This window comes from Sitodiplosis mosellana, unplaced genomic scaffold (assembly GCF_009176505.1).
Source record: "Sitodiplosis mosellana isolate CC-2019 unplaced genomic scaffold, AAFC_SMos_1.0 Smas_scaffold_6226, whole genome shotgun sequence".
NCBI lineage: Eukaryota > Metazoa > Arthropoda > Insecta > Diptera > Cecidomyiidae > Sitodiplosis > Sitodiplosis mosellana.
Genome location: NW_022601467.1, coordinates 20002727 through 20024969, shown reverse-complemented (window position 1 = coordinate 20024969; position 22243 = coordinate 20002727). Strand labels below are relative to the sequence as shown.

Sequence of the window (22243 nt, the reverse complement as noted above, 5' to 3'; positions counted from 1 at the left end):
AACTGACAAACCAGTTTTTGTTACAGGAAAACTTATTCAAATTGGAAAAATGCGCCACAGCTTTCTTCCCATTGATAATAAAGGGGGTTTCCAAAGTTAGACCCTTTTAACAAACATATCGCTTCAGAATATCGAATGAATCGGCATTTTTGAAAAACAAACACTCTTATAAACATACCACATTCATTAGAATAAATATCGTATTACTTACCAAGTGCAGCTTTTCCCCAACAATTTTACTTCAATTCCCCAAATTTGAGCCTTATTACCTTCAAGTGTTATGTGCTTTGTGAATACCGTCGAAAATTTTTTGCTTTAGACTCTAGTTGATATCGCAAACTATTCTTCACACGTGCTACCAAATTTCAGCGAAACCGAAGAAAAAAGTTGTGCAAAAATGACGTATAAACACCGAAATTTGATACCATGAATTTGGTATGTTTTATATTTGTAAATGAAATTTTACATCTGTTACAACGTTCTTAAAAATGCTTGCGTTTCTGTGAGCTTATCATTACATATTTGTTTTGTTGTTTGGTTTACTTTTCTATAATGCATTTGGCTAACTGTTTCCAATTAAAGATTGATCATCTCTAATTAAATTAGTTACGCTTCGAACAAATAGAGATTAAATTTTGGCAGTTTTGTCGATGAACATGGTACGTACTTCATTATCATAAATCATGTGGTGCTTGTGTGTGTGTGTGTGTGTGGGTGCATGACTGTGCTGTATGTGACTGGTAAATCATAGATTGGGGCCAAAATAAGTACATACAATCAAAGTTAATTTCGAGTTTCTTTTTCTTCATCTTCATTTTAAGTAAATCATTTTCAATGTTAGCAGTTCAAGGAATTCGATAATCTTCTCTCTCGTTTATGGAACAATTCAAGCATAAATACTATTAGTTCGTTTAAAAAAAATGTTGTTATTTAGAAAAAAAAATGCTCTCCTTAATTTCAAATGATACAAGGTGAATTGTATGGGTTTGGTTGTTTTTGTTGTTTAGCATTTTCCGTTAGTTGGTTGCTTTGGTCGACAGATTTTGCTGCGGCCATTCGAACCATAAACAATGTTACATGAAAACGTGAAGTAGCCACAAGTCGAACTCTTTGTATAGTAAGTTGATTCGAATTTCTTATCATCGGTTGGTGTTGCTTTTGCATTATCTAAACTACCGCTAACGGACTTCGTAACGGTTACATAAATGTCTGGTTTGACGTCAACCTTGGTTTCCTCGTTGCCCAGTTGATTTTTCGATGTGAGATTGTGTTTTTGTCGTTTTTCTTCAATTTTTCCTTTAAATCCATCCGGAACAATTTCACTGCGAACGGCTGGCATGCGAACAAGTTTGGTGGTTTTTGATTTTGGTGTTGCTTCGGTTGTACTAACGGTTTCCTTTGATTTACCTGACGTTGCATCCAATACGGTTCGTTGTGGCAATTCAACTTGCATGCGACTTGATTTGGTGTTTTGCTTATTCGTTTCGTTTTTCTTTTCGCCATTTTCATAATCACCATCATATTCGTCTCCTCCTTCATCGGCATTGTAATCTTCATCCTCTAGCTCTGATTCAGTATCAGGTGTTGGTTCCGGGGCAAATGCTGTCAAAACCAAATTTTAATCAATTAAATGAAAATGCAAGTTTAGATTTTGAATCGCACAATGTGCGCCTTACATGTTTGCTTTGGCTTCGATCCAATGTCATTTATGTTGGCAATATCAGAAACGGGTACACTTGTAACCGCATCACGATTAGATCTACTGAATTGACCAATCGATTGGAAGAGTTTTTTGCTCTTTTCACGATACGATGTGACTTGCTCCTTGGTACCGGAAGCTGCTTGAGCTGCACCATGGTATGAAATTCCATATCTGAAAGTAAACAATTTTTTTTTCTCATTTCATCAATGAAGGTAAGTTGAAGTTCGTGGATCTCTTCAAAATGTGACCATACTTGAAGTTTCCTTGAATTTGTGACTGGCTCTGTCCCGAATGTACTCCGGATTGTGCTGAAGCTTGACCACCACCGTTGAAAATGTTTGATCCTTGACTATTGCTAGCACTTTCTGGTTTGAAACCGATTTGCGCTTGTGAGGATGTTTGACCTGTTCAAATTCGAGCATCGCGTTTAGTTTTAGTGACAATGACACCGTTTCACAGAACGACAGTGGCAAAAATTATGCAATAACCACAATGTGCGATGCATTTTACCTGGACCACTGCTTTGTGCGTCGGCTAAACCGCCTTTCTCATTGGCCGTCACTTCTGATTGACTTGAATGTTGCAAACCCGATGTTTGACCACTGGCTGATGTGCCTCCGGTTTTTTCATCTACCTGAACTTGTGCTTGAGCTTGTGACTTTCCACCCGAACCTTGTGACGAACTCAATGCTCCGTCTTTGTTACCAGATACCTTTTGAAATGGGACAAATGTGTTGTTCATTGCTCATGACCACGCAATTATTGAATATATGCTTTGCTTACTTGAGCTTGAGCTGAACGATCCTTGTCGGCTGTTTGAGCTGATGCAGAGAATGAACCACTTCCACTGTAAGTACCTTGAACATTTGTTTGTGCCGTGCCACCGTTCTTTGTTCCTTGAGCACTAGAGACTATTTCACCGTTTTTAATCGATGATTCGGCTTGTGAGAATCCATCTTCTTCTCCGCCTGATGCACCGCCGCTGCTAGTTTCACTATCTCCCAATCCCGTACCCAATCCTGAAGTTGTGCCACCTGAAACATAATTCGCTGGCACACCTTGTCCGGTTTGGGCTGCTGTGCTATCAATAGCACTATGGTGAATGGAGAAGCGAATGTAAAACGTTTGTCTCCCAAATCGATTTCAGTTGGCATTGAATTAAAAGATTCATTTACCCTGGATAACCAGTTCGATATCCAACTTGTCCAGTGTATCCTGGTGTTTGGTATGTTGGCACTCCGCCATAGCCGCCAGTCGATGGTGTTGGATATTGTTGTGGTAAATAACCGGCACCACCTGTTGTTGGTTGTGATAATTGACCTAGAAGCGGGAAAATGTTCATGCATTCATTTGAATTTGGCATAAGTGTGCGGAGAAATATTGTTACCTTGACCAATTCCTTGAGATTGTCCGCCAGTTCCTTGTGGATAGACTGCTTGATTTGGACCTAAAATTTCAATAAAATTGCAAAATTCATTAGAAATGCATATTTCTTAGTTGAACTATAGTTAAAATCATATTCTTTTTTACGTACTTGGAACATATCCGATTGGGTATTGAGCTTGACCACCTGATTGCGTGTATCCGCCGGATGCAATTGTGCCACTACCAGCACCACCAGTGCCAGTACCTGCTCCTCCAGTTGTTTGAGTGATTCCAGGCTGTTGGTAGACACCTGTTGGAGTCAATGAAGATGGATATTGTTGTCCTCCACCACTTTGAATCGGTTGATAAGTGGGTTGGTATTGACCAGATGGAACGCCGCCTTGTGGAAATTGACTTGTTGGAATGCCTCCTTGTGGATATTGACCGGTTTGTGATCCTGCTTGAGTGGAAATTTGCCCTAGAATGATCACATTCAGTGTAAGTATCGCAATTTTTTGTTTCTTTCCACTACCATTAATTTTAAGACAAAGTGTTTTTTTTTTATTAATAAGAAAAGTTTGATTTTTACCTGATGGCAATGAAGTTGGAGCACCACCACCTTGTGGATAAGCTCCTGGTTGTGATTGAGCTAAATGATTAAATAAAAAATTAAAATATCATGTGTGGCTTTCTATATTTTTTTCTTCTGCATTAAAAAAAAAATCTTACTTGGAATGTAAGAAGGACCTAATGAACCAGCACCAGTTGGAGTTTGACCTGTAACAATCATAAATGATTTATCATAAATACTTTCAAAAAAGCTCAATTTGTGTTTCGAAAAATTCAACATATATTGTCATTATATTACCTGTACCTTGTTGGTATGGCAAGAAACCCGGTTGAGTTTGTCCTGCAAAAAGTATATTAGAGAATTAATGATTGAAATCGGAATGAAAATACTTCTAAAGCTAAAAGAACTTTTAACTTAGAAGAATACTTTTAAAGAACGTAAAAATTACCTGGTGAAATAACTTGTGAGCCTGATGGAATTTGAGATCCAGAAGTTGTTGGATATTGAGCATAGCCTCCTGGCAATTGACCTAAAACAAGTAGATAATCATAATGATAATTGAATTCTTTTTAAATGCAAAATTTATTGACTCAATCAATCAAGTACCTTGTGGCAATGTTCCTGGCAATGTTCCTGCAAAAGATAATTTTCACGTAAATTAATTCATATTCAATATTTGGAGTCATCTTCATTTTGATTAAATATTCATATAATTCCATCAAATTGCAAATACCTTGAGTGTGTGCCGGAATTTGTGCTGTGCCGCCTTGTGGGAATTGACCAGCTCCACCCTGTGTATGTGTTGGCTGTTGTTGAACTATAGAAATATAGAAATTCAAAAATTATTAGTTTTTTTTTATTTTCAACAATCTTTAAGTTGTTGAAATATTGAAATAAAGAAATTGATAATAGACTTACTTGGAGTTCCTGATGGATATTGCCCGCCTGTTGTTTGAGGCAATGGACCACTAACGAATGCACCACTTTGACTAGCAGCACCAGCACCAGCTGATATTGTGCCTATTTCGAATAATTGTGATCACTAGTCTTATATACCAATATCGAATCCATTTAGTATTTATTACATACCTGGTGAAGTAGGTAAACCACCAGCCTGTGGATAAACACCTGCAGGCAGTCCACCTTGCGGATACTGACCCGATGGAATTACGGTTTGTGGTAATTGACTTGTCGGAACACCTCCTTGAGGATATTGAACAGATGGAATACCTCCTTGTGGCAATTGACTTGATGGAACACCGCCTTGTGGATAGACTGTTTGTGATGGGCCTGACATTTCAATAAAATCATGCCATTTAAAAAAAAATCATATTTCATAGTTGATGAGTATGAGTATGAGTGATCATTTTTACGTACTTGGAACATATCCGGTTGGGTATTGAGCTGTGCCAACACCGGTTCCAATAGGTGCTCCTCCGGTTGGTTGAGTGATTCCAGGCTGTTGGTAGACACCTGTGGGAGCCAATGGAGATGGGTATTGTTGTGCACCACCACTTTGAATCGGTTGGTAAGTGGGTTGATATGGAGCAGATGAAACACCGCCCTGTGGCAATTGACCTGATGGAACGCCTCCTTGTGGATATTGGCCCGCTTGTGATCCTGCTTGAGTGGAAATTTGTCCTAAAATAACCACATTCAGTGTAAGTATCGCAATTTTTCATTTGTTTTCACTACCAATATTTCTAAGTTAGTTAGAAAAAAATGTTTTTTATTAGTAGGAAACTACGGCTGCTAGTGTCCTGCTGGTGTCAAGTCACATAATACTAAACGCATCCATTCTTAATAGGGGAACAATGAAAAATTAATGGGTGCGTTTAATATTATGCAGCATTTAAGTGCATTTACGTTTAACACTAGCAGCCGTAGGTAGGAAAAGTTTGATTTCTACCTGCTGGAAATGAACTTGGAGCACCACCAGTTCCAGTAGCTGCTCCTCCTGTTGGTTGATTTATTCCAGCCTGTTGGTAGACACCTGTTGGAGTCAATGGAGATGGGAATTGTTGTCCGCCAAAACCTCGAGTCGGTTGATAAGTGGATGGGTATTGAACGCTGGGTGTTCCTGCTTGAGTAGGAATTTGTCCTAAAACAGTCACATTTAGTGTAAGTATAGCAAATTTATTATTTGTTCGTTTGTCTTTTTTTCAGTTTCTACCTGCTGGAAATGAACTTGGAGCACCCTGTGGATAAGCTCCTGGTTGTGGTTGACCTAATTGATTAAATACGCAATTAATAAATATCCTGTGTTGCTTCATATTTTCTATGAAAAAATCTTTTTCATTGAAAATAACTTTTTTACTTGTAATGTATGAGGGACCCAATGAACCAGCACCAGTTGGAGTTTGACCTGTAACAAACGAGATGATTTATTATAAACACTTTAAAGAAATTGGCTCAATTTGCGTTTTAAAAAATTTGACATATATTGTCATTGCATTACCTGCACCTTGTTCGTATGGCAAAGGACCCGGTTGAGTTTGTCCTGCGGAAAGTATTTTCATCGTGATAAAATAATGATTCGGAATGAAATTGTTACAGAAAGTCCATTGGAAGTGAATATTACCTGGTGAAATAACTTGTGAGCCTGATGGAATTTGAGATCCTGAAGTTGTTGGGTATTGAGCATAACCGCCTTGTGGCAATTGGCTTGTTGGAACGCTTTGTGGGAATTGACTTGATGGCGTTCCTATTTGTGGTTGTATATATTTTGATGGCTGACCACTCGATTCAATCGCATCTCTCATTTGGTCTGCCGTCAAGCTTTGTCCCGGTCGCAATGTGTCACATCTGACTAAACATAAGCCGGGTGGTAATTTGAATACATTTCTTAGACCATCAAGAGCATCTGTGGCTGACGGTGCGCCTGAAGGGCCGCTGGATCCATTTTCACCGTTTGTATATCCCGGTCTATGTGTTTTACCATATGCGTCGGCCGGTTGTTTTCGTGATTGATCAATGGGCTGCAAACCAGTACCAGTAGTAGGCGATCTTGAAGGTGTATCGTAAGCGCCACTACGAATTGGCTGTGTTCTACCTGAAGATGAAGTATCTGGTGAACCACCAGCACCACCGCCGTTTATTTGGCTATAGCTTGGCAAGTTGGATCCAGGAGCTCTGTTTGAAGGTGAACGGCCATTTGTTGTCGATGTGCCATCGTGTGATGAGCCAAATCCTGTTGGTGCACCTGGTTGACCACCTCCACTTGTTCCAGCATCTGGAACGTTTGAGCCTGTCTTTCTTCCCATCAAAATCGATGGGCTGCCGCCCGTAGTATCAATTTGCCAACCTGATGGCCTACCATTGGTGATTGGCCTATTCAAGAATGATGTGCTACCCAGGTTTGATGGAGTTTTTCCATTGTGACCATGTACACCTGTTTGATCGCTAGCGGTTGGACTGGAAAAACCATTGTTTCCAAAAGCTCCGGGCTGTTGTGCATCTAATCCCGATGGAAAAACATGGTTGTATGCATCTTTTATTCTGTCAGATGGCGAACGACTGCTTGCAGGGCCGAAACCTTTTTTTGAAATCATAATTTGGTCATTTTTGTTGTATTATTTTCTTAGTATATGATAAATTGTACCTCGACTATCATATCCGCTTGGGCCCAGAGCTGATCCTCCAACAATTGGTCTTCCATAAATATCATAACCGGTGGCACTTCCGGGTTGTTGTACACCGGATGATGTTTGACTTTGTATTGGCAATCCATGTGATGAACCACTCGCGCTTCTCAACGGATCTGGACCAGGGCCACCGCCCACACCGCCAGCACCACCTTTAAATAGACAATAGCATTGTCAAAATAATGTCGTTGATTTGTTTTGCCAGGAAATGTTTGCAATTGCTTGTTACTTACCGTGCGAGTATCCACCTTCACTGCCGTAACATCCTTCGCATCCACTACCAGACGATTGACTTTGCGCTTGTCCCATCCCATTTGAGCCAGCTGAATCAAAGCAAACATATTTAAAGATTGTACGTTTTATCACTGCAACAAAAAAATGAACACAATTTACTCACACACAGACGCTCGCGAACCGTATCTTGTAATTTCAGCATCAGCTTTACCTTCCGTTTGTGAATCACCAAAATTCAGGTACTGTGATTGAGTTTGCCCGGTTCGGCTGTTGAAACGAAAAAAATGAGGGAATTCACATGAGATAAATTGCACATAGTGGCAAGGAATCGGATTCACAAGTCTTATTTACCTAGCTCGTTTAATACGTTGAGATGCTTGTTCGGAATCATCATTTGATCCCTAAAAATAATCGATGATTTTTTTGAGAAAAAATTCCGTACGAAACCATCAAAATAAACAGACAAATCAGAAAAAATAGAAAAGAAAATGGAAAACTATTCACTTTTCATTCAAATTGTTGAGTTAAATTTGAAAAAGTGCAAGAATATTTCTATAAATGGTCATACCTGTGGTGCACTTAGAGCCAAATCGGCTAAAAGGGCTATACACAATATAGATAGAACCCATAAAATGGGTTTCATTCTGCCTGCAAGAAGAAAACGATGAAATAAAAACAACCATTATCAAACATCAAATACACGCTGAATAAAAATGGACCAAACGATGGAACGAAAATTGAGAATTTTGCACCGGAAAAGCAACGTTTTAAAACATGATCGAAAAACCAAAAAAAAACAAGGTTGAACTTTTATAGCAATGACAACATCAATTTTATAATGAAATTCTCATCTTAAACGTATATAACATATTTAATGATCACACACACACACGCGCACAAAAAGTCGTTTGAATGATTTTAAATGAGCCGCTGTCTGTTGTTATCACTCTTGATTGAATGGAGTTTCGTAAAAATCGCTGTAAAGTGATTTCATTCAAATACGACGAACAAAAAAAATGGAAATACATCATGTATATTTCTGTCACTATGTTCTGTGTGTGACTATGCCATTTTTTTTCTTTTGGAAATGTCGTTTTCACTTCCACTCGGTCGCTCGAAATTTTTTTGATTAGTTTACATGGTCGAAACCGATGAACGTCTTTCTACATACGACCGATTAGAAACTAGAATCTATTTTTGAATAGCACTTCCTTGAAACCATCATAAAATAAAACACGCAAACGAACTTCACCATTCATTCATTCCATTTGAAATTCGAATATTGCCAAAAAAAATGTAGTCATAACCGCCACATTCCTTTGAAAAGGCTTTAAGGTTATGCGATTAAAGATATTGTTATCACTTTTTTTTCTTGTTTTTATTGGAGCCGAAATTTTGCTCGGCAAAAATTCAACATGACCAGATGATTGAAATATTATTAATTCGCACAAAATTTGACCTAATTCGCTTCGTTTGCATGAAAATTTATTGACATTGTGAAAATAGTTGAAATTTAACATCCACACAATATCGTTTTGCCAATGTTCTACATAATTCCATTTGATCAATTAGGTTCCACCAGACCACAAACGTGCAAGATTCGCACATGAAAACAAAAAAAAAATCAACAACATCTACGATGAGATCTCATTCTTACCAATATTTTAAATGCAACGCTTGCAAATGATTAATCACACGACAAATATCTTATCGAATTAATTCAATTTTTAACACTTTCAATTGAAAAATAAACACTTTGTATTGTTCTTTTTTCTTTCCTTTTATTCACGCCTGCATCAAGTATTGATTAGCGTTTGATTTCTGTTTTTCTCTCCTTCTTTCCAATATGTATATATTTCGCCCTTTTATTCGCGTAACAACGAACACGCACTTTCAATATGAATATCTGATTGAATCGCGCCTAACGACGAACGGCGACAACCGTTCATGTGGAGTGTTCACGATCAAATGATTGTTCGATCGACGGAATAACATAGAATATTCTTTTGGATGAGAACAGACCGTTCACACCAACGACAAAATAGCAACAACAGAATAGCAATATATGTGGTAGGGAATGAAAGAAAAACCAGCAGCAGCAACAGCAACGACCCGCGCCTCATAAAACGGCAACTACATAGCATAAACAAAATTTTATTAACGAAAAAACGAAGCGTTCGACATTTGACCCATTTCAAAACAGCAATGCTTTGACTCGACGATGATACTTCTATGAGTCTGTCGAAGTGATGCTGCTGCTGCTGCTGCTGCTGCTCTTGTACACTCGATTAACATTGTGTGGCTGAAGTCGGTGTGTGTTGAAAATGGATGTATAACAGTCGCACTTCACACATCATCACGCATTATCATTGAACACTTTTTATACGAAATCATTTTACATTTGGTCCGTATGTGGGAATTAAATCATCTCTCATCATATCAATTTTATTTTCTTCCATTGTGATCGAGAGGAATTGCTCGTGAATTCACACTGGAAATGGGATGATTGGATTTTTTTGTTGTTGTTGTTTTGAAATGTGAAAAACAATAAAAAAAAGCGAACATTTCGAAAATCCTTTGGAATTTCAAATAAACTCCGAAAATATATCGACGGCCGTTTCATCTCAATTCAAATCGACTTTGATGTTTCAAACCGAAAGGAACCGTTCGGCCGTTCAATTTAGTGTGTGTTTATTTTCACGTTTAGTTCCAAAGAATTCGAACGAGCAATATATCAATTGTGAACTGGTCGCTGCCTTCTATATCAGATATCAGCCAGTTTCTGTCGATTTAATGCATTTGAATGGAACATTTTTAATTAGCTACTAACGATTGTCCATCAACTGAACCATTAACAGTTGCAAAACAATTTTCTCACTTGGGCCACATACGGACGCACATTTGTGTGATCAAATGAGCGAGCGAGCGCATGAGCGCGGCAACACAACAATATTTACGCCCCGACAAACCACTGGCAATTTTAAGACAAACGAAAATTTGTGTTTTTTGATCTATTCAAATGGCGAAAATACAAGAGCCAGAGCGAGAAATCTCATTGCAACTAATTACCACACAAAATAATTGAACAGCGAATCGATGTGCAGCGAGAAAAAAGTCCATTGTGAGTGAAAAAGAGACACAAACTATCGCTATTGACATGGTTTCGATTAAATTGTATACAGTATTTTTGCGAATGTGTTTGCAATTTATAGCTGATACTGGCGAATATTCAGAATTAATCATTTTGATTTTGAGCTAAGAGAGTGAGAACGCTTACGCGCGCAATGAAATTGAAGAAGAGAGAGAGAGAGACAGACAGACTTGAATGGAATACACATTCCAACAAAAATGAAAACAATAAAATAGCTCGACTAAAATGATTGCAAAGAAGAAGAAGAAGAAAAACTGCTGCAGCAATGTTATCATTAAGAATAATCTCATTGGAGCATAGAAGAATGAATGAGGCAGCAGTGAAACGATGCAAAAACAAAGCATGACATAACAAAACACGACAAAATGAAAGACGCAACGGAATAATCAGTGTCAAGTCTTTTGTATCGATGCATCATTTTTGACGGTGCTCAAACAACCGGATGCAAAGATATCGATTCATTTTTCAAGTAATTTACCCACTGAAACAGCATCATTCCAACCGTTATTTTATTAACCGATATATGGATGTGAGCAGTATAGAATATATCGATACAAAGCATATTTCATATTTGACATCAAACGACTAATAAATATTGGCCTAAATTCATTTGAACACATCGACATACAATTCAAAAGATTGACAAAATTAATAGACTATTAATTGATTTTGAACAAAAAGAAAAAAAAAATATAAAGGGGTTGATTCAATCGAAACCTAACTGTGCCATCTTCACACTCAAGGGGGAAAAAAATGAACAATTCATTGACACTTCCATCTGAATCGAATCTATATCATATTTTGAGTATTCAATTCATCGGAAAGCCAGCACAACATAAAATGTCTACGCGCTACACTTTGTCAATTAAATGAATTTTATTGGATTATTTCTTTAAATTGAGAGTGAGTGCCTCGCAGCTCATTTCGTACTGATTTCAAATTATTGACCCTAGAAACATTGAAAACCAAGAGCATTTGACGCACACTTCGTGTCTCAGCCCATATCAACCATTTGAATCCAACACACACTATCAATAATGATATAGATGAGGCGCGCGCACACCCGCGCACCCGCGCAAGAGACAGAGATGGTACTGTTTGCTTCAAGCATTAATTTTCAATAACCAAAGTCTTTGTCCTAAACTGATATGCGCGCACTGAACGCACTTGAGATGAGTAGTTTTTTGTCCAAATTTTTGTTGACATTAATTAGTTTCAATTAGCCTCAATTACTTTGCTGTTCATCTCAGCGTTTGGTTTTTTTTCTGTCAATTTTTCATATAAATTCACTCCGCATATGATAAACTGCAGTTTATACATTGGATGGGCTGAGCTAAGTCGAGAGCGAGAGAGAAAGCATCGTCACATCATCCAGCATACATAAACGAAAGAAGAAAAAAAACATCACATTCTCGAGTGTTCCTTCACATTAATATCGTTGATTAATAAAAGAGCATGTTCAAAAACATTTTGAACTGTTTGATTGTGGTTATTGGCCACAACATGTATCGCGAGACGCGATGGGACAATTGCATAATATATAAAACGGCGTTTGACATTTATTTCGTGGCTTTTAATACTTTCATCATGGGTATTCGTTTGAGCATATGATACACGAACGGCGCTGTGAATTTTGAACTTTCATGCCTTATAATCGACTAATCAAGTGATCTCTGGTCGATTTAATTGATGGCCCCCACAGAAAAGATCCCATTTCATCATGGCCATGCAATACATTTTGATCAAATTATCTGCTACAATTTATGCAATTGCACAAATTGTTTTGTGATACAATGTTTGGCATCGCAATATGCCATTAAACGATTGATACATTCAGTTGAGATTGTTTTCTTCGGTTTGGCTTCATTTCAGTACATGTAGTAGACATGTGAAAACTTGAAATTTAAAGTTTTCGATAGGCAAACACAATGTGTGTATACTCACGGTTTGCTGGATAATTGCGGCCTTTTCTTCGTGCGGAATTTAGGTTTTTTTCTTCTACGTCGAATATTCAAAGATGAAAAATATTCCTTGTGAAAAAGGAGTTGTAATGAATCGGAAATGCCATACTACATTGTTTTTGGCTTTGTCTTCTTTCGTTTCTTTATTCATCGTAAAAAAAAAGTTGACTACAAAATTGAGAGTAAATACATACATTGTAATGTTTCCTTCTAAAATTTATCTGTAAAAAAGACCTCCTAAAGCTATTTTTTTTTTTGAAAAAACAACTAAAAACTATCAAACTTTGGCCTCATTGCCAAGCAGAATCAAAGCTCATAATCCAGGCTCAATTTTGTGTTTCGATACATGTTGCACACTTCAATCCAATTTACATACTAAAAAGAAATCTTATAACGACAAAAAAAAAACTAGAAAGACAAGAAAAAAAAAACTGTGAGATAATTTGCATCAAACTAATACCTAGGAAATGATGTTTCTCCTCTTTCCAAATACTTTAGGCCATATATAACTTTTTTCTCTCTCTTTTTCAATTGAATTCTCACACAATTATCCGAGATTTTAGATTATGGCTTAATAACTCTGTTTCAAATATGATAGATATAAAAATGGCCTAGATCGTCTATCGCTATTCAAATAAGAAAAATTTTTCAACCATTTTTTTTTCTCTGATTTTGTTTTGTCTTCTGCTAGAAATGCGAACATATTTCAAGTAAAGATAACTAGACTAATTATTAGCTAAAGTATCCAGAAAAAATATGCATTTGAATGAATCTAAAACAAATGCTTATAAATAACTTAGCATTTGTATTGCACCTCATCGGCCACACTGTATCCTCTGTCGACTAAATCATATTTAGCGTATACGTATCTACGTCTTATATTAAAATCAGAATATATATTTCCTTAACACTTTTTTTTCTTGTTTGAATTTGTTGCTCATTTCGTGCTTGATTTAAATGTTGATAAATACAATGTTAGACTAGAATATCTCATTTGATTTGAATTGTTTTTTTCTTCATTCTACGTACTAAAAAAAAGAAGAATTAATCTTAACACATTCCTTCACATCGTTGATCTATAGTGTCATCTGTTTATGATTCGTTGCTCAATTGTCATTCCTCAGGATGAAGGAAGAGCATTAAATGCTTTTTTATCTTAACATGATACAGAATTAATTTAGACGAATTTGATAAATCGATTTGAATATTTTCATACTGAATGTCCAAAAGCGACATCAAAAAGCGTGTGATTTGAATGTGATATATAACTAACCAAAAGAAAAATCTTACAAATTACAACTTAAACAAACAAAGTATCGTTCATATATCACATTTCATTATATATTTTTTTCATGCAGTTTTGATTGTGTCGAATTATTTGATCTCACAAAACAAAACAATTGTTGCTTTTCTTAAACTAATTAATGGCACTTTGGTTTTCAGCGGGTTGATTTAAGTTCAATGTACAACTTACGAGCTAAATTGCTTAAATTTATATTGGTCCATGCACTTTATTCGCAAATCGAAAAAAAGTCTCTCGTCGTTTCAGATAGTATTGTCATCGTCTTAATGATAAAGAAAAATTCGAGCTGGAAAACGGAAGACGAAACATACGGTTTCAAATTCGACCCTCGAACATGTGTATTTTTTTGTAGCAATGAACGATAGTGAGTGTCAACCATTTCATGCTCAACGAAAGATAATGTTCCTTTTTCCACTTCTTCCATAGCCCGTACATATCGTACATACGTCAGAAAAAAACGCATCTGATTCAACTTAACAACTACCAGTTACAAAAGAATTCATCACACAACCATTGTTGTGTACTGACTTGGTAATGAGATGGTTTTGTTCTCGTTGCTGGTGAGTTCCGATTTGTACTTGTGTTTCGGTGAGAAATCAACAGGTTTTTCTTGATAAAATTCAAATTGATCGGATTTCAATGCGGACGGTGACTGTGATCCGACTGTGCGTATGACACTGATTCGAGGATATGGTTCGATGGTTGCTTTTGCTTCGGTTAGATCGATGTAACTTTTCTTGGAACCGGCATCCAAAAAGATGCACTCTTGCGACGTTGCATTCGATTTCGCATTCACACATTCTATTGGTGTGTCACTGGTGGTGGCCATCTCCTTAATCTTCTTGAGAACAACGGAATGATTTCCATATGTTGTTAGTTTTTTCGATGTTTTCGATCGCATCGTCGGCTTGCTCTTCTCCTTGTCGGATTTCGAATGGTTTCGCATGCACGAAGACTCTTCGTGTTTGTAGAGATACGATTTCAAAGCGAATGCCTTACCGCATCGGCCACAAGTGTGTGGCTTAGTGTTTGAATGAGTCTGTATGTGAGCACGTAGATTTGATTTGTCAGCAAATGATTTCGTGCAAATTGAGCACTGGAACGGTTTTTCACCTAGAACAAACAACGGAAGCAAACGTTTGACTTTGATTGGCTTTATAAACACGACGAGCGATGGCAATAAATTTGGCTTAACTTACCGGTATGTGTGCGAATATGACCCTGCAACAGCCACGGACGAGAGAATCTCTTACCACAATGTGGACACTCGCATCCTTGATTGTGCACCTGTGTACATCGAAATGGATTTTATTTCATTAAATACCACTCAATTTGACCTGCATTCGTATTCAAAGTGCATCCAAACGCTTACTACTCACCTTAAGATGCATGCTATACGCTGGTATTGAGACATATACTAAAAAAAATACATAAATCAATCAATCAGCTTGAATTCACGGCACAAGATTCTGAGTAAATGCGAGATTATTTTTAAAACTTACCTTTGTCACAGTGTGGGCAGCGGCGAGCTTTTTTATCGAGTAACGAACGATGGGTTTGACGATGCCTGGCCAAATTCGATGATGTTGAGTACTTTTTGCCACACTCCGGGCACGTGTGAACATCATCTGTTCCACAATTACTGTTCATTGATTCCGTTTCGGATGCTAAGTCAGCGTTCATTTTCTCTCTCGCATTCACTTCGTCGACAATTGAACTCGATTTGATTTTTCGTCGACGATCACCATCATCATTACTCTCAGTTTCGCTGATCGAAAGCATACTGTCTTCGGTTTCGATGACCATTGCATTTGAATTGAATGGATTGACCGATTTCAACATGTTTTCCGAACTCTGCGATTGATAATGGAGTTTGCGTGACTTCCGTTTGTCGAATATTTTGTGCGAATAGTTGAATGTTGAGTCATCTTCGGATGATGAAAATGAACTTTGACGCTGCTCGCTAAATGCTGATTTAATTGATGCGGTGCTCGAGTCAGCAATTGATGTGTCCGTGTCCATTGATTGGCTGTGATTCGAATGTAATGCATATAAAAATGTTTTCTTATCTAAATATTCCATGTCGGACATGTATCCGGCGTCGCTGAGTAATTTTTGCGGTGAATTTGTATCGCTGGATGTGTCTGAAGCATCGGACGAATTACTTCGTTTCATCACAATCAATTCGGTCATTTGCAATGGACGATTGATTGTGTGCGGCGTTGCAGGTGCTATTGACTCTTCGCTTCTGATGTAATCCTTTATCGTTTGAATGTTGGTTGTGCTTAATTTGCCAGCCGCCAAAGTTACATCAGCCAACTGCGTCAAATTGTACAGCTCCTCTGGCACCGATGCCGCCTGATTAGCTGCGTCATGGATCATTTTTCAATGTTTTTTTCTTCTTCTTTCGTTTTGGCTCTCGATGCTGAAATGAAAACAAGCGAGAAAATGTTTCGGTTAAGAAAATTGAAGTAACACGAGAAAATAATAAAGAGCCAAAAGAATAAGAAAGCGAAAAGAAAAATTATGTTTTTCTTTCGAAATATTGTGTGTTTTGAAATGGAGTGCTGTTCCTCATCACGACTGATTTTTTTAACACCTCCGCATATATACTGAAACTGATAATTTATTACCTATTCCAATAGTGGCCTGAAGCCTATTTGATTGCGATGCATTTGAGTGTGCGGCGTGTGTGTGTGTGTGTGTATTGCGCGCGCGAGCAAGCTTCACCGTGTTTCACCCGATTAATATCCGGTCTAAATTTAGACCATTAAGTATATGTGTAGCCGTTAGTTTGAAGTGAATAAACAATGAAAAACTATAGAAAATCGTCGCATCGTTGCATACGGAACATTTTCTCCGTTGGTGATTTATTTATTTGCATGTTCAAAATGATACACACATCGAAAGAAAAGAACGTCACGTAATTCCGTCACCTCGCGCGCGTGTTTTCCCCCATATTCACACAATTTTACTTTGTTTGACTGAGATTCTCTATCTCTCCCATTACCAAGAGATAGACGAGAAACTACAGCCAATTGTCGATGGAATATGCCGGAAATCATGATGCCAGCGGAACGAGGAAAAAGTGCCAGCATGTGCACAATAAATTATATTACTTGTAGTTTTTGCGGGAAAAAAATATGCAATTTATTATGATAATTAATTTCAATTATACGTTTTGCATGTGTTTGTCTCATTCTGTCTCGTGGCGCGCAGAGAGAGCGCTTTCAAGTGGCTCAAATGAAACCGAAACGTGTGCTAACAAGTTTTGGCATTTAAATAACCCGATACACGCGCATCGAATGTACCAAATGAAAGAATCGTCAAGAAAATATGATTCGCCATGTGAAAATGCCGAAACGGAAAGAAAAAAAAAACATTTGGTTGTTATTTTTTCGTGTTCTTTTTCTTCTTTCTCGTTTTCCTTTTTGCTAAGTGAGAATCGAAGAAGAAACAACCTGCTGCATACGTCATCGGACCGAATGAGCTCTAAACAAATCATTTGGCACGTCGCCCAAATATTTTTCGATTGAATTTTCATTTTGTTCGATGATCATAATGTGTGTTTGTGTGTGTGTGTGTGTGTGCAAGCAAGCAAGCGCGGCATGAACATGAGTTTTCGGCTTTTTTACGTTTGGCCAACCCGATATGACACAAGCCACGCGCGCTTTCGAATCAACATCACACATCAATTTGAATACCAGAAGCGAATGCGAAAAAACAAACAGCAACCAAATACAAAACACACGACAAGCGGACAATGAAATGATAGAGAAATGGCATGGGTTTTCACACAAAGAAGCACCAAACATACGGTGCGAATGAATCAACGGTGGCGATAGCGGCAGCTGTGGCTGTAACAAGACACAACAAAGTAAAGAGCGTAGCTTTGAAACCGTTTGCGATGCTGATTTGTTGTCATGTGATGTGCAAATACTACGTGATTTTACACAGTGGAAAATGTGACACGTGAAAGGATTCGATGCGATCAACATCCGCCAGAACGGTGTACCGTATGGAAAATACGCAGACAATTTCATCATCTTTCGATTTCTTGCGTTCTCTTTTGCTCGCATTTCGCCGCTGCGAAGGAGCTTGATTTTCGACGGGAAAAAAAGTGCGTAGAAATACCACTGTCATTTGAGCATTGAGAGATTTAAATCCATCCGTGATGCATGGTAGCGTACGCGACAACGGGACTAAAATGAGAATAATGTTGAAAATATCGTGGAACGATGACATAAACATATGCATTGCACTTTATATGCACTCATTGAAGTAATAAACGAACATCCGTTCTAATGAGGCCAAAAGATTGTTTAGTCGCTCATGTAACTGTTGCTATGCCAGTAATTGCAACTGGAGAGGACGAAGAATCAAAGAAATACAGAAAAAAATAAAAAAAAATACAACGAAGCAAGCAACGGTACAGGAGTTGAAGTAACAGAGAAAAAAAAAGTCAAAGATGTGCACCATAAAAAACCAACCACATGTTTTTTTTCTTCTGTTGATCGTTTACGGTTTAGTTTTTGTTTCGGTCCGTCCAAAATGAGGGACGTGCGTACCTTACTGCGACTGAGAATATCGATGGTGCACGCAAGTTATCTGGAAAACATATCCGTGACTGCTGCATTTTGGATTTACGCATTGCATGCATTTTCAACAACTTTTTTTTCAGTTTCTGTAGACAATGATTCAGAGTGAATCGCATCCACATAAGCCCACACTAATTCCATCGTGAAAACTGTATGCTGCATAGAATTAATGCTGGATTCATATTGATTTATGTTTGATGGGAAAAACCAGTTTTGCTTTAAATCCATGAATCCATGCGGGCTATGATTGAAAAAGGAAATGCACGACGAAAAAAAAAGATAACGAGAAATTCAGTTGGGAAATTGTATAAAGCACGAAATCGAACTGTTTTAATATCATAAAAGCGCCGGATACATAAAACAAGTTAGAAGATGTTCACTTCGACCTAAAGTTTTGTCGAAATTACAACGAATCTGGAGAGATGTTTGGAAAATTGAATAATCGAATGTTCATTGTAATGAAATCCAATCGATTGGTTTGAATCGAAAAAGAGATTAGTTTGAATGCCATTCTTCGAATCCTTGTTTGGCCAAATGTTCATTCACACCTGAACAAACAAAGAAAGTTCAATGAGAGCCATGAATACGGATTCAAATTTCAAGCGAAATGACGGAATCACTAAAAAAAGAGATGATTGCATGGGTTCTTTGGGTTCTTTCATCGAATCCACAGCCAACCAATTAAAATATAATTAATCAGAAATAGCGTTTGAATAAATAAAAGTGAAAAGAAAAATATTATCAACAGAATGAATAAAAGAAAATGCAGATCATTCACCTTAAATGCCTGGGCGCCTGTCAAAAGTTCAGCAAAACGGTGTGTTATAATTTGATGCGGTGGTCGTTGGTCCAAGCGCTGATTTAATTTTTGTGCCGAATCAAATGGGAACAACACGAACAGCCACTGGCAAGATGTCGTTAACACTACGGTCAGGGTTGTTGTTGTTTGCACCACAATTCACGGAAAATTGCTCTTCACCGCTATAAATAATTTCCTGTCTTTATTCGTCGTCACTTCAAAAGTGAGTTTTTTTTTCGTTTTCTTTTTTCTTCTCTTCACTGTTTCTTTTATTTTATTTCTTTCTTTTCGGTTGTTTTGCCTGTTTCCGATGCAGTTAGCGCACGCTCACTACGTAAATCTGTTATATATAATTTTTTTTATTGTTTATTACGGTTATTTGAAAAAAATCGCCTCCTCACTTATTAAACATTCGAGCTGAATACAAAACATATTATTTTCAATGCAATTTAATTGCGCGTTTTTCTCTCTCGCTGTGCGATATATTTTTCCCGTTCAGATTTCGTTCCGTTCTGTTTTCATTTTGCTTCGTTCTCGGTGTGAAGAGCGAGAGAATTCGATTCATGTAATTTGCGTATCAAGTTTAAGCGGTATTTTCAATGACGAATTTGTATCTATAGAGCAAACACAAACTGCGCACACACACACGCACAATATCCGAAGCACAATGGACCAATGATAATACTAATTATCGGTGTGCGTATCTGAAATGATCGTTGTGAAAATGTCAAACAAATTCCGGAAAATCACTTTTGTTTCAACTTTCGTTTTTCTTCTTCTATTATTATTTGCGGAAAAAATTTAGTTGCACTTTCAATAACAATTCAATTTATTTTGACTGATTTAAAATACAACACCAGAAAAGAGTCGAAATAGAAACGGCTTGCTATTCTTTCTATTCAAACTTGTCACCGAACAATTTTCAAATCGCTTGAAATTGAATCAATTCTATTTTGTGGTTGTGAACGATGTGGATACTACGTTTTCACCGTACAATGGTTACTTATGAACTGATTTTTTAAATATATCCTTTGCGCATATTGACTTAAAGTCCATGGCTGTGCAAGCGCAAGGCACGCGTGCGTAGTTGAAAATCTTCGTCGTCGCCGTCTTCATCGTCGTCGTCTTTTACATCTGAATCGGTGTGTATTTTTCACTCTCACTGTTCTTCGCATCCATCCTCTAAAATGCCAAATGCACAAACACATGTGTTTTTATAAGGCCCGATCGAAAGAGAGAGAGAGAGAGAGAGAGAGAGAGAGAAGTTTTTCATTTTTCAGCCGTAAGGAATCACACATGTCGGCTGGTGGTGTATGATACCGTTTGTATACGTACAACACAAGGAAATCGGAGAACAAATGAGCGTTAGACTAATGGAGAGCAAGAGATATATTACGTTAGTCGCAACGCATATGAAAAACGTGCCGTTTAAAATGTAAAGACGACTGCGACGACGACGAAAAAAAAGCCAACAACAACTGAATCCTAGTGAGTTTGTGCACTATGAGTGCATGGCCACTTGGATTTGGAACAAACGCACGATAGGCATTGATAATCGTTGCATTGTTATATTCTAATTGGAGAATTGGTGACGGCAAACAAAGACACTATTCACTGGAAAATACTCATACATTCGGAAATTGGCATTCGCTCAACGACTTTTTCAACAGAATAATTCTCTTGTCATATGATTAACCGCTTTTTTTGGGGTGATCTCTTTCTCCGGTCACTTTCTTCTCATGACTAAGTGCTGATGATGATCAAGACATGATGTTTTTTTTTCTCGCGAAAACCGATGACTCGATGCTACTATCCTTAGATGCTTGTTTGCCATTCTATCGATATCCTATCAAGTATATGTGAATATTTGTTTTTTTTGTTGTTTGATGTACGGTTAGGTGTCTGCGTTTCAGTTGTGGCATTTTCCCTCACAGAGTGAAATCGAAGCGAAGCAAACCGCGAATGAACGTGAACGAACAAACCGAATGAACGCGCGCGCACACGCACACACACGCACCAAAGAACGAGAAAAAAAAGAAAGAAAAACCACGCCAAACCTTTTATTAATATTGTTACGTGAGTCTATTTTTAACGGCATGCCGCGTTTGTTGCTCTTCATGTTCTTCGAACATTATGAATCGTATCTGATGACTGTTCGATTGCTTCTTGGCAATTTATTATAAGTCGTAGTCGGCGCGAAAGAGAGTGTGCTTGCTCCTGCCTGTGTTTATTTGTATTCTCTCTTCTTCTTCTTCTTTTTCTTTTTTTTATTATTATTTCGTTTTTCTAGAATTAATTGCGTTGAAGATGAAAACATATGCTCTCGTGTCGATGAACATTACATGAGACGATGGTATATCCACGCGAAAGAGATGGAAATATGGGGAGCGTGCCTGCGAGAACGCCGTTATGCGCGCAATGCAATTACGCCGAAATCTTAAGAGAAACAAAAATAGTTTTTCAATTTTAATGTACTACTACAAATTGTCATTTGGTTTGTTGGTGTTGTATATTTAAATGGTCCATACAACACACGGTTGTTGTCTTTAGTGTGCCTTCTTACGTGAGGTCAATGAACATTGAGATTTTCTATTACACATCTGCACGCATTGGGTGTGTATGTGTGTGTGTCGCTCTCTCGGAAAAATCGCTACTCGCTCGTCAGTCATAAATCATACGATTTTTAACCGGCAACTTTTTTTTATCATCCTCATAGTTGTCTTCTCATATATTTTTTTCTCCCGTTGTCATGTCCGTTTCACGGTTCCGACAAATGCCAACAAATCAACTGCCAATGATCATCGTGATCACGGAATGAGTTATGCTACAAATAATTCTGTCTGTTTCGATGTGATGTTAAATTCGGAGAAATACGATTTGTCTCATCATCGGTGGTGAGTCATGAATCAGGTATT

General features: G+C 37.6%; 2 protein-coding genes across 4 annotated transcripts; both read right to left on the bottom strand.

Moving 5' to 3' along the window:
- Window positions 1-417: 417 nt before the first annotated feature.
- On the bottom strand, window positions 418-10498 carry LOC129578776 (hornerin). Of its 3 annotated transcripts, none has more exons than XM_055467860.1 (28): window positions 9174-10498; window positions 8085-8164; window positions 7868-7917; window positions 7680-7783; window positions 7516-7605; window positions 7240-7434; window positions 6220-7173; window positions 6097-6138; window positions 5956-6003; window positions 5812-5865; window positions 5548-5739; window positions 5016-5279; window positions 4728-4928; window positions 4557-4658; window positions 4372-4455; window positions 4245-4271; window positions 4087-4167; window positions 3936-3977; window positions 3797-3844; window positions 3657-3716; window positions 3237-3545; window positions 3090-3149; window positions 2878-3022; window positions 2486-2795; window positions 2213-2414; window positions 1956-2106; window positions 1677-1873; window positions 418-1602 (listed from the first exon to the last, which is right to left on the bottom strand). In XM_055467860.1, the coding sequence occupies exons 2-28, from the start codon at window positions 8157-8159 to the stop codon at window positions 1004-1006; spliced, it is 4686 nt and encodes a 1561-aa protein (XP_055323835.1). In that variant the 5' UTR covers window positions 8160-8164; window positions 9174-10498; the 3' UTR covers window positions 418-1003. The 3 variants fall into 3 exon arrangements, with proteins under 3 accessions (XP_055323835.1, XP_055323837.1, XP_055323836.1); XM_055467862.1 differs by having other exon boundaries at window positions 3942-3977; window positions 9174-9967; XM_055467861.1 differs by having other exon boundaries at window positions 6103-6138; window positions 9174-9967.
- Window positions 10499-12744: 2246 nt separating this feature from the next.
- On the bottom strand, window positions 12745-20444 carry LOC129578798 (zinc finger protein 267-like). Its single transcript, XM_055467930.1, has 6 exons — window positions 19730-20444; window positions 19308-19668; window positions 15434-16356; window positions 15311-15348; window positions 15131-15218; window positions 12745-15044 (listed from the first exon to the last, which is right to left on the bottom strand). The coding sequence occupies exons 3-6, from the start codon at window positions 16311-16313 to the stop codon at window positions 14434-14436; spliced, it is 1617 nt and encodes a 538-aa protein (XP_055323905.1). The 5' UTR covers window positions 16314-16356; window positions 19308-19668; window positions 19730-20444; the 3' UTR covers window positions 12745-14433.
- Between the last annotated feature and the right edge of the window lie 1799 nt (window positions 20445-22243).